At 40.1% G+C, this 12,522-nt stretch overlaps 1 protein-coding gene across 4 annotated transcripts in view; it reads left to right on the plus strand.

The window, feature by feature from the left end:
* The window catches only part of esyt2a (extended synaptotagmin-like protein 2a), a 52,167-nt gene that overhangs the window by 17,590 nt on the left and 22,055 nt on the right, over positions 1–12,522 (plus strand). For all 4 annotated transcript variants that reach the window (XM_004565509.6, XM_004565510.6, XM_004565511.6 and 1 more), the window contains exons 4-7: positions 1,975–2,109; positions 2,537–2,613; positions 3,169–3,241; positions 5,985–6,074. In XM_004565509.6, coding sequence (XP_004565566.3) covers positions 1,975–2,109; positions 2,537–2,613; positions 3,169–3,241; positions 5,985–6,074 — 375 coding nt within the window. The remainder of the gene's footprint in view (positions 1–1,974; positions 2,110–2,536; positions 2,614–3,168; positions 3,242–5,984; positions 6,075–12,522) is intronic.

The raw sequence follows: 12,522 nt of genomic DNA on the forward strand, positions 1-12,522 counted from the left end.
TTTGTGCTTAGACACCTACTCGCACACCGCCTTACATCCTCAACAGTAGTCTGCCAGCTAGCAGAGGCAGACAGGCAGGGTTTATAAATAGGATCTGAATCTGGAGCTCTGAGAGACCCTGACCCAGTGCTTCCACCTCCCCAGAGAGAGACACGGAGGTGGGGAGAGCGTGAAGGAGAGAGATGCAAAGTGAACTAGAGAGGGAGAGAGAGTGAGTCTTAACATCAGAAGAGCACCACTTACTGTAAATGTGTACAGGTCCTTCCAGTAAAAAGGTAATGGATGAAGATGAGCAGGAAAATATCTTTTTAACATCTGTTTATGGGAACACAGAAAATCATTTGAAAGGCAAATAAAAACCAGAGGTATTCTCCTCTAAAGCAAAGAAATGGCCATAACTTACCTGTAACATGGCAATCAATAGTTCTGATTATCACCACACAGATGGGCCCTTTCATAGGAGGATGGAGTGAGGGACAGCCAGGGCTTTGGTGGCTTACTCTTTATTGGATTCAAATGTCTTCTAAAGTATTGCTAAATGTTTCAATAAATGTTAAATTAGGATATAAAAAAATAATTTCTTACAAAGACCCTCATTTATTTAGTAAATGTACTGTAAATGTCACTTCATTTATTAAATGTGATGGTCACCAGTGAATGTATGTGATGGATAATTACTCCCTCATTTCCCTCAGATTAGGATTTTGACATGTAGCTGCGTTGCTCAGCTCAGGCAGATTAGATGATTTTACATTTTTCGCACCCAAACACAGAAGTGAGGAGCGTGCTCCTGTACAGAAGCCTGAAAAGTCATGTCGTCCGCTGCCAACAGATATCGCTCAGTTCATTGCTTCTTCATCTGGATCAAATAGGTCATAATGAGCAGAACTTCACCTGCCATAACATCAGACCTCTGTGAACCTTTAATGCTCCTGGTCACTGTAATCAAAGGACGGTTTATAGCAGTTCATAGTGTTCACCTGAGGGCACAGAGCATTTTTACACTTTTAGAGGATTTTACAGGGAAGTTTGCACTCATAATATGACTCATTCATTTCTGTGGTAGTGAAATTTCTGAGTGTGGCTTAGTGAATGGATGTTAAAGCAACAATCTGGTAACTTCTTAAGGCATCCGTAACGTTAGTGTGTATGCTTATTAATGCTGACATATTCAGTGTGTTTTGTTATGTGACAGGAGACTCGGTTACACTTGGACTCAAAATGCTCGTAATAATTAGAAGTGTCGTGCAAAGTTTGAGTGCATTATTTCTCTCGCTGTGATTGCACAAGGAATTTTTGCGAGGTGATATTATTTTAATGCGTCAGCAGCAGCAACTGAAGGTCAGGTGAAGGAGCAGCTGAGAGTAATTGCAGGGTGGTTTCTTTTATCCCGTGGACTATAAAAATGACCTCGTTTGGCAAAGGTGTTGGTAACACAACACTGATGATAAGAAATACAGCTGTAAGACATATTTTTGATTGATGTTTACCTGCAATGGCTGTGAGGGTATAATATTATACAGTGTGATGTAATATGATGTAATGTGAAGCAATACATTTTATTGCCCGTCAGGGGGATTTCAGATTGGGCACAAATGGTGCAAATAGCTGCACATGTAGTTACAGAAACACAGGAGTCTTGGTAACAGCTTCTCAATTGCAGTAGTAAGTATAGACAATCTAAAGTATGACAAACACAGTGACAGTTTAAAGTACACCGATCTCTGCATTGTTTGTCATTTGAACTAAATTGGTATAGTGCAACAAACACACAAGCGTTTGCAGAGAGATGCCAGGTAATTGTTTTTCACCAGGTCTGCTGTAAAACATGAGGCTTGTCCAGCAGCTGCATGCATCAGTGCTCAGTGACTGACTTCAGGCTGTGGGCTGAAGGATTTTGGGCTGTGGGATTTGGATGTCTTGTATCTGTCTAATTCTTTCTCCCACATGATTTTTCTCTTTTCCCTTCCTCAGACGGTGAAGCAGATGTGGCCGTTTATCTGCCAGTTTGTGGAGAAGCTGTTCAGAGAGACCATCGAGCCGGCGGTGAAGGGCGCCAACCCTCATCTCAGCACCTTCTGCTTCACCAAGATTGACATGGGCGACAAGGTGACAAGATAAGAACACAGTGTTGTGAATGCACTCCAAAAGGCCATGGCAGGACACTTCTGTAATCTGGGTTATTCGTACTAATACACCAGCTAGCACTTTGTTTTATAAGCTTTTATTGCCTGTAGAATAACACTTTTATTTTTAGATGTTAGCTTTGTGGGAAATCCTGGAGAATTAGTGTCATGGACGTTTTAGGCAGCACCATCTGTCACAGTGTACGTGTTCAGATCTTTTATCGCATGTTTCTATTTGTGACTCCTTCGTTGACTCGCATGAACTGATTTAATCAGAACTGGAAAGTTTCTTCGCCACGCACCCAGATTTACCTCACACGTAGAATTATGCAGAGCTAGTAAACATTAAATAAAGCTTTTACTGCAGGTCTGATTTCCGTTTTGTCATGTCCTCTGTTTTTTTTCTGCAGCCGCTGAGAGTGAATGGAGTGAAAGTTTACACAGAAAAGGTGGACAAGAGGCAGGTTATCATGGACCTGCAGATCAGGTAGACCGCTCAGATTCATTCATTGTTGAATTTACTTGACTTTGCCAGTGATGTAATCTTAATTGCACTTGTTTCTTTCAAATTATGACTTCTTATGTACAAATCTTAGCGTCAGGCTGTCGTTTAAAACCTATAGTTTGTTTAATTTGGTCTGAATCAGTTGATGAGTTTTTAAACTCAAGTGGTTTAGTTTGTTGTCACACAGAGAAAACTCGTTACTTCAGTAAATGTTTATTAAAGTGCTCATTTTGTGCGCTTCCTTTTTCTCAGGATCATAATTGGTAATAATTGTCAGTTGTATTACCTGATTGGAACATTTCCACGCACTCGTTTTTTGAGCCCATGCAGAAATGCTCACTGACACATCAAATGTAGATTAAGTCACCGTCAAATTAGTCAAATAGATTTGGATGGTGGAGGTACAGCACTCTCATCGGTTTGTGTGTAAACTTGTCCTTTAAAATCTGAATAAATGCATGATGAGTTTTTTGTTTTTATCTTCATATGAATACACACATGAATCCCCTTCTACGTTCTTCTCGCCCTTCCTTTCAGTTTTGTCGGGAATACAGAAATTGACGTGGACATCAAAAAGTACTACTGCAGGGCTGGAATCAAAAGTATACAGGTACGAATCCAAGGTTTGCAACATGTTAAGGTCAGTAGTTGTATGGCTATTTATCCCATATAAAGACATGAAAAATACAAAGTCCGTTGTCACAACACTTTCTGCTACAAATGGTAAATGGTCTGTATTTATATAGCGCTTTACTAGTCCCTAAGGACCCCAAAGCGCTTTACATATCCAGTCATCCACCCATTCACACACACATTCACACACTGGTGATGGCAGCTACATTGTAGCCACAGTCACCCTGGGGCGCACTGACAGAGGCGAGACTGCCGGACACTGGCGCCACCGGACCCTCTGACCACCACCAGTAGGCAACGGGTGAAGTGTCTTGCCCAAGGACACAACGGCCAAGACTGTCCAAGCCGGGGCTCGAACCAGCAACCTTCCGATTACAAGGCGAACTCCCAACTCTTGAGCCACGATCACCCCAAACAACGAGTCCCTCCATCTTCTGCTTTTCCAGTTCAGGGCCCAGTAGGAGTATAGATAACCAGTGTAGATGATCAACAAACAGTCACACCTACAGCCTGTTTACTATAACCAGTGACCCTAACATGCGTGTCTTTGGACTGTGAAAAGAATGCCAGAATACCCGGAGCGAACTCATGCGGACACGGGGAGAACGTGCAAATTCCACAAAGAAAGGCTGGTGGATTTAAACTCTGTGGTGTAAGGTGACAGTGCTAACCTCCACACTGCTGTACCCAAAACTACAAGTCCATTAATTCAATAGTCTGAAAACTGAAAGTGCAAAAACTGAGACAGGAAATCAGTGATGTTATTTATTTTATTAAGACCTCCTGCATGAGTCATCACCGTTCCCTTGGAGTCCAATGACGACTCATCCAGTAACTTTGGGCGGATGGCCGTTCCTGGGAAGGTTCACCACTGTTCTGTGTTTTGTCCATTTGTGGTTAATGGTTCTCACTGTGGATTTCTGGAGTCTCAGAGCCTTAGAATTTTTTTTTTTTTTTTACATAGTAAATTTTAGGTGCCAGGAACAAATGAATGTCTGGAAATTCTCCCTAATAAATAAAGTGGCTGATTTAATGGACATAAAGTTGTTATTCAAGTTTGATCCTTGAAATAGTCCTAGTGGTAGCAGAAGTAGTAACAGTTTCTAAAAAAAACAAATGAATGAAAAACTTAAAAACACACACTGTACCCCAGCGGTGACTTCTACATTAAGTACTGACCTCTGCGGAGAAAGTTAATTGCATCATGTGTTTACACAGAACTGATAACGAGACGTTATCCACTCAGCTGTTGGCACAGGATCAGACCATATTTGCTGACCAGAGATCAGAGTGGGAGAGAAGACCCAAAGATTTACAGAGAGAAATGGCTACGTGTACGAAGCCCAGTCGATGTTTTCCTTTTGTGTTTTGCTCAGATTGTAGAGCTTCAGTCCCCGACGGTGTGTCAGCATTTCATAGGCTGCTGAAGATATAAGTAGTTTAAATGGAGAAGATGTGAACTGGGAGCTTATCATGCTTCATGAGTCATTCGGGTTTACTCTCCTCCACTCGCTGGCTGTCGACTTATTTTTTTTCTTTTCTTTTTTGCTGTCACATCTTTTATTTAAAAAGGTATCTTCTTCGTCCCAGCGGGCCTCTGATGGAGCATTATCAGCTGCACATGACTTCTAAAGCATCCTCCTTCAGGGAGAAATGAGCTGCAGGACGGAAAGTGGTATAAACAAGAGGCTATCTGCAGTCTTTCCGCTGCACGTCCGTTTCGATGTGTAAAATGCTGGTATTTGATTACTCAGAGCAAGCTACAACCAAATTTGGTGCTACAGACGGCCAGTCTGCATGTCTGAGGTTTGAGTCACTGCAGCCTCTGAGAAACCTGCATCCAAAATAAAGAAACATTCACTTAACTGTGAAGTTTGTGTTGCAGACTTTCTTCATTCTCAGGGCCTCAAAATTAGGATTACAGTAGGCTTAATGATTACAGTATATGTGAGTCTGTTAGTACAGCCGATCTAGTTATATTTTGTGTTCTTGCAGGAAGTGGGAAGTAAACTCGCTGGTTCTTTTTCCCTCTTTCACCAACCGTGTATTTTGAGCTGCTGTTCCACTGTTCTGTGTGGATAACATTACATACACTCAACCACCACCCACGCCTCGCGGATGAACACAACAGAAATCTGAATAGACTCTGTATATATGGTAAAAAAAAACTATATAGAGACATTATTCCTCAGTATTTTACAGATTTTTGACTCACAGTCTGAAATAATTGCTGCTCGTTCAACAAGAATTGTCAGAATTTAATCAAATTTGTCTCTTAATGGGTCGTTGCCCAATTTGTGTTCACTGTGCATTTTTACCACAGTATTGATCCGATTCTACTCAAACTAATGGGTCCTCACACAATATTCATTGTTGCTGGTGGATTTTGGTCATTATTTCTCGTAATGCAGCAAAACGGTAACAAGAAAACATCACTTTCTCTCTACTTTAAACATTACAGCAACCTGTGATGGATTGTGGGCTGTGAGTGGGGGAAAAAAAGTCAAATTGAATGCAAAACACAAACAGGAGAAGAAAGACCGTCTCCTGACTGACAATCCTGTGACTTATTATCCCACCCATCCATTCACCTAAGCTGGACTTTGTAGATCAACAGAATCATGTTTTAGGGCTCATCGATGTAACCTAGACCTGGGGGTCATCACAGGCTAAAAAACAAAAGACTCATTTGTGATGTTTCTTTCTTTTTCTCTGTTCAGCTTCATGGAGTGATGAGAGTGGTGATGGAGCCGCTGCTGGGGGACATCCCTCTGATCGGAGCCCTTTCTGTCTTTTTCCTCAAGAAACCTGTGAGTACTTTAACTTTTGGCAGCCTCTAAAATGCTTTCAGGTTTTGTTGTTTCCATTATGTTTCCTGGTCAGATTTTTACATTAACGAGTCCCCAAATGCTTTGTTTTCGTTGCGCCTTGATCTGCATTGCAAAAAAGGGAAATATCAAGCTTTTTACATGAAAACACACGCACACGCAAACTTTGAGCTAATAACTTGCAGAGTTCTAGCATACCAGCACCAGCTGTTATCACTGAGATCTTATTGGTTTTCTTTGCCTGATGGTGGTCCTGCTGGTACTGTGCACTCTGCCACCTACCACAGCGCTTTTCTCTTCAGTCTTCTTGAAGGCAGCCTAACTCAAGCCCTCCTTTATCAGTGCATTCCTTCTCTTTGACTGCTGCCTTCCTTCCTGTGCTTCAACACGGTCCCTCTTCTAGATTCAGTCTTTGATGGTGGCACTCAGAGGAAAAATATTTGCTATCATAATCTTCAAATAGAAATGTGAAATTGCCCCTGTCTCAATAAACATACATCTTCAGTCTGGAATTAGTAGGAGGAGGCTTTTGTGGAGTTTTGAACTAAACGCTGAAGCTTGTGGTTCAGATGTGAACCAGGAAGAAGTCAGGGCGGTTACAAGTGATTTTATCTCTCTCTGCTGTCAAACAAGGTGTGGAGAGCTCAGGCAGATCTTTGCTGACATGGAACATACATCAAACAATAAAGAGTTTCAGATGAGGCCAGAAAATGAAATCAAATTTTTGATTTTCATAGATGTTTTTGTGCAGAATTAGAATAAGACTGTTCAAGTCTGTCAGATCATTTATGTCATCTGCATATGTGTGAAGTGCCCTGACAGGGTCCCTCTTCTAATCTTTTACCACAAAGGATCTAACAAAAAAGGAGCGACTGCTGACACATTTATTATGACATTGTGACATCAGCGTTGTCTCTTGTAAAATGTATTTGTAGGACTTCAACTTAGAAACTGGCTTTTCTAATAATTTACTATAGAGATGTCCTAGGGCAAGGAGCCAAACACTGATACGCAGTGTTCACTTCAAGCATATAAGGTCAGATCCTGTCTGTCAGGAAGCTTTTCACCTCTTAAGGCATTTTAATCATTTTCCTTTTCAGGATGTTTTAAAAATCCTTCCTGATTGAGTTGTATTGTACTTCCGGATGTAATGAGTGTAGTAATGTGTATCGTGTGAATTTACACAGTGCAGTTTTGTAAGTCAAAGCAACAGATCACTCGCCAAATTTGTCCTCTGCTCTGTAGTGTTGTTTATCCTCATTGATTATTTTGCTATAAATTGCCCAGTTCCAGAGATGACGCCTGCCCTCTTTTGATGATCATGGAGCTTGATGACATTCACTAATCTGGTGCAACAATTGTATTTAACGAGGAAAAAAAACAAACAAATCCTCAACAGCTGTGTCTCTTTCCAAGAAATAGTGACCTGATTATTCAAATAAGCTGTTCTGTGTAAGAACTATTGTTTTTCTACAAGCTAGCTATATGCATGCTGCTTTGATTAGCAGATGTCGACAGTAGAAAAATGGTTTCCTCCAGCGTGTGGTGGGTTTCAAGTTTCACCAATAGTTAAAATTTAGGAGGAAATATTTCCCACCTGTAATAATCATTAACAATGAAAATATGAAAGAAATAATGAGAGAATCTGAAAATCCCGCCCACTGTGCAGGTTTTCTCTTCTCTCTCTGTCTCAGGCACCGCTCACCTGAAGCACAGGTTTGCATCTGTGCATGTAACGCAATGATTGATTGTTAATTTTGACCCGAACTAAAAGTGAGGCAGCCCGGGAGTTTTTTTTTTTTTTTTTTTTTTTTTCCCATAATCCTGTTTTTTGATATAGCAAAATATTAAGTAAGTTCATATTAATGGCAGATTTTATAAATAAATCTTCACAGATTCTGACAGATTTGTCTACATTTGAAAGACATCTAATAAAGGCCCGTGATTGGCCGGTGCCTCGTGTCATAGGGTAGATTTCTGTTGCTTTGTTGCGAATCAGAAAATTGCAATAAATACCTTTAATTAATATGTATTTCCTGGAATCGTTAGTTAAACCGCTGAGTAGTAGCAGCAAAGAACTTTCTTGGCTTGTTAAAAATGTCTGTCAGTTGTGCTTCCAGACTCAGACTAGCAGCATTGCTTCCACAGCTATAGATGGTATATTGGTGTTATCATTACACCTGGTCGATAACAACCCTCACACTGACGGTTACCTGCTGCTGTACTGCCACAAATAAACCAACTCGTCACACCGAGCGTGACGTTGCTGATATTTCTTCACTGCTGTTGTTTCTCCTTCCCGTTCCTCCCTGTGTGCCACAGTTGCGTTGTGACAGGTTGCTTGGCTCCAGGCGTGACAGCTGTGTTCTGACAATGCGGCTAATCAGGAAACTGAGCATTGGTGTCAGTTAGTATCAACCACCAGCCACCTCTTTGTTTTGGTTTATTCTGGTGTGTCTCGTGCCTTTGATTTCATCAGGGGCAAGTTTGAGGCTTCGTGTCGGTTTAAATGTTTGTATTCATCGCACGACGCTGCACAGGGCAGGGTTTGTGCATTAGTCGGTGCACCACTTTTATCCAGTGTTGTATTATCAGGTCAATATATATGCATAATAGAAACATCCAAAACATCATCAATGTTCAGATAATAAAGCAGACTTTATTAGTATTGTCACAGATTTAGCATCTGACATTGTGAGCAGGTTGACTGCAGTTGTATAAAGTAATTGTTTTATAACAGAAAACATATTTTAATATAACTTGATTGAAACTGGCTTCCAAGGGAAGGTTATTAACAGAATTGATCAGTTTTCTTTGTATAATTTTTTTTTTTCTTTTATTGCAATGAAACATAAATATAAAACTTCCAGGAACTGCTCGCCAGCTTAAAAGTGCAGCAGACATTTCAGTAACTGTAACAACGAATACAGTAACTGTAACATATCATTTAGCATGCACTTCATAGTAGCTACAGCAACATTACTGAATGCCTAAACCCAACCAAACGACAAAGAAAGTGTAGAGAAGTTGTAAACTTTAAAATGTAAAAATGTACTATTGTGGGATATTATATGGACGTCGGTCAGCATCGGTAAATCAAGCCAAAAAAGGTCATCCGTCACATGTGAATATGGTGAGAACAGGAGTGGGAGTGCGTTTGACGGCTACAGTTATATTTAAGTGATGTTTTTGCCTGAGCCACATGCTGTCCAAAGTGACATCAGACCTGTCCAGCGTAACTCTAAGGGCTGGTTTTACATGTTTTACACATGTAGATCGGTCAAACCATCCAAACAGGTCCTCGAGTGACGCAGCGCTTTGACACAGCAGTTTTAAATAGCAGCCACTCTGACTTTGGCTGTCCTGACATAACAGGACAAAAGATTGTGGTGGTTTCGGTGAAGTCATAAATCATGATACCCGGCAGTATTTCTATTTATCTGCTATGAACGGTTTGCTTCTACAGCAGCCAGCAGACGTTTTTACTTTGAATGAATCAGATTTACAGTACTGGGCTCTGTTGAGCACAAGGATAAATCGCTGATGTGTTTCTCTGCTAAGAGAATGTAAATGTGCTATAAAGTGTGGGTAGTGGGCGACGTTTAATAATTCAAAAATGGTCCAATAACCGAGGATGGGCGGTATTTTAGCGCAGGCACAGACTTTTTGATGGGCGGAGCAATGCAATCATGCACGGACGGACTTGCATGTTTAGAATTTAAACGTTTTGTTTGAAGGGAATATTTTACCTTCTTTTTTGTTTGTTTCAGTATTAAAATAGCTACTTTTGGATTCTTTATTTATCTAATTGACATGCGCCAAATTGCAAAAAAGAGATTTATCTTTTATGTTCACTGGAAGAGACATTTTGATTTTTAACTTACTTTTTGTTTAATTTTGTATTTGTTGTTTGGTCGAGTGTGTAAGACACAGAAACACTGGAACAGGCTGTAAACACGGTTGTAGTGGAAAAAGGAAACCAGTTTCTCTTTGTTTCCCTCCCCACCATTGTGGTTTTTGTATTTAAATAAAATCTTTTTGTTTTTTTCTGAACTGCCTTTCTTTCTTTCTGTTATGAGTTTGAGTGCATGTATTGCTGCTGCATTTGGGTGCAGTCTGAGGAGGGTGCATTGGTTCGCAGCTGGAAGAGGGTGCCATTAAAACAGCACTATTAATTTTTTCCATTGATTGCCTCTCTTAGCTTCAACCAGCATTATTAGCAAACTTACTCATTGGCAAATAAATAAATAAATCACCCTTTAAAACAATCGTCGAAAGGCTCAGCCTGTCATCAATAGTGGATATATTCGTCCAATCGCCCAACCTTAGTAGTGAGTGATGCCGCCTGAGGTCATCTGATCAGGGCTTACTTGCTATAAAACAGACTAAGATGAGAACTAAGGGTGACAGAGCTTTTGCCACTGTGGCCCCGAGACTGTGGAACCGTAAGAACTGTGGACTCAGTAGTTGTTTTAAAAAAACAACTCAAAACTCACCTTTTTAAAACTGTTTTTCATAAAATTTGTGCCTGTTTTGTATTTTCTGTTTTACCTTTTATTATTTTTTTATCTTATGTTCATCACTTTGTGACTCTGTCTAGAAAGGTGCTATATAAATAAAAACAATTTTTTCAAATTTATTTTATGTTGGTGTGAGTCTCTGCATTGCTGACATTTATGGTAGCACAAGTTTCTTTTTCTCTATTTTCAGTTTCACTCAGAGAAACTGAAAATACTTCCACTGTTCATGTGGAGTGGAGCAGAAAGGAGGCCGATGTAATGAAGATACTTTATATTGAGTCTATGGCAACTGATGATATTAATGCAAAACAACCTGTTCGATGGGTGTCGAGGCCAAAATAGCAAAGAAAAGAGAGAGAGAGAGATGAAGGGAGAAGCCAATGGGAATCGACTGTAGTCAACATAAATTTCTGCAAACACGCTAAACACACGGATAGCACATCAAGCATGAAACACCTTTAAACTGCAGATGCGCAGAAACAAATGAAAGCATTTCAGTATTCAGTCCAGATTTTGTGCATTCATAAAAAAACGATAAACGAGTAACCTTACACCTACACTACGCTGTAGGTTTCACTCAGAGTGAAACCTACAGCCTGATGCCTGCATAGAAACCCACAAATAGCAGTTGGATGACACTCAAATCAGTTGTGGTGTGAAAATGAATTCTAATGAAATAACCTCCTCAGCCAGTGCAGAGAGCAGTTTTGCATGTTTGCAGACTGTGTTTATACTTTGCTTTTCAAAATAAAATAAAAAAACACTTCTGAATCTTTTGCTCTTTTTTTGTGATTTCATTCATTTCTAATGTGTTCTTTGAAATCCCCCAGCTGCTTCGATGCTCTTCCTGTGCCAGCCTGGCAGAGCATTGTTGTGGTCCACCATGTTCTACATAGAGCTAACTAGGCCACAGAAAGACATGCGTTGCTGTTAATCATTTGTCTCTTATGGTAATGACTCTGAAAAGAAGAAAAGACGCACACCTTTGAAGTCTTATTAGGTGTATAATTTGATTTTTATCCATTTATTGTTTAAATCAGTTTTACGTTTGTAAAGCGTAGTTTTGTTGCTTTTATTATGACTCATTTCCTGTTATGTGTACATATATCTTACTCTGTGCTAGAACTTTGCCAGTTTCTCACGTCAGTTTTCCCTCATTGCTACTCAGTCTGCTTCTGATGTAATGATGTTAGCCAACATTTCACATTTGAATCCTCTTTTATAATCGTCTTCACAGTTTCCTTATCTCACAGATACTGACCCACTCCTGCAGACGCACTCTTCTCCCCTGACACTAAAATATTATTGCTTTTGTTAAAAGTAGCATGTAATGATTTCCTAATAAGAGTCTGTGCAATGCAGTGCAGTCGTGTGATAGTGAACACTAACTATCAGTGAGCTGATTGTCGTCCCGAAAAACTGAGGACAGAGACTGGTCCTTGTTACTCTCTGAAAAATCAGGTTTCTAGATCAGTGGTTTCCAAATGATGTGCCTGGATTCAGTTCCACGTGTGCGATGGGATTTTGTAACTGCTAGGTCTCTGAGGTCAGCTGATCAATGTTTGTTTGTGGTACCCAGGTCCAGACTAAGAACTAAAAGAGGCTTGCTTTGGAGGTTGTGGGTCCGAGTTGTTGAACTTGCATCTGTCGGACTTGTTCAGACACTGTTGATACCTTTAAGAAGAAACTCATGATCCACCTGTTCAGGTCTCCTTTATGTCATTTTATCTGTTTATTCCATTTTAATTGAAAGCGTTACACAGATACATTTTAAAGCACAGCAGTTGTAAATTCATGGATTCATTTACTGTTTGTATTTTTTTTCATGATGGTTGGATCAGAGTCCTCCTGGTGGTAGACGGCAAACAATTTTGGCCTTAATGATTCAAAGTGTTGGCATAAATTTTTTT

This window comes from Maylandia zebra, linkage group LG18 (assembly GCF_041146795.1).
Source record: "Maylandia zebra isolate NMK-2024a linkage group LG18, Mzebra_GT3a, whole genome shotgun sequence".
In the NCBI taxonomy this organism is placed as follows: Eukaryota; Metazoa; Chordata; class Actinopteri; order Cichliformes; family Cichlidae; genus Maylandia; species Maylandia zebra.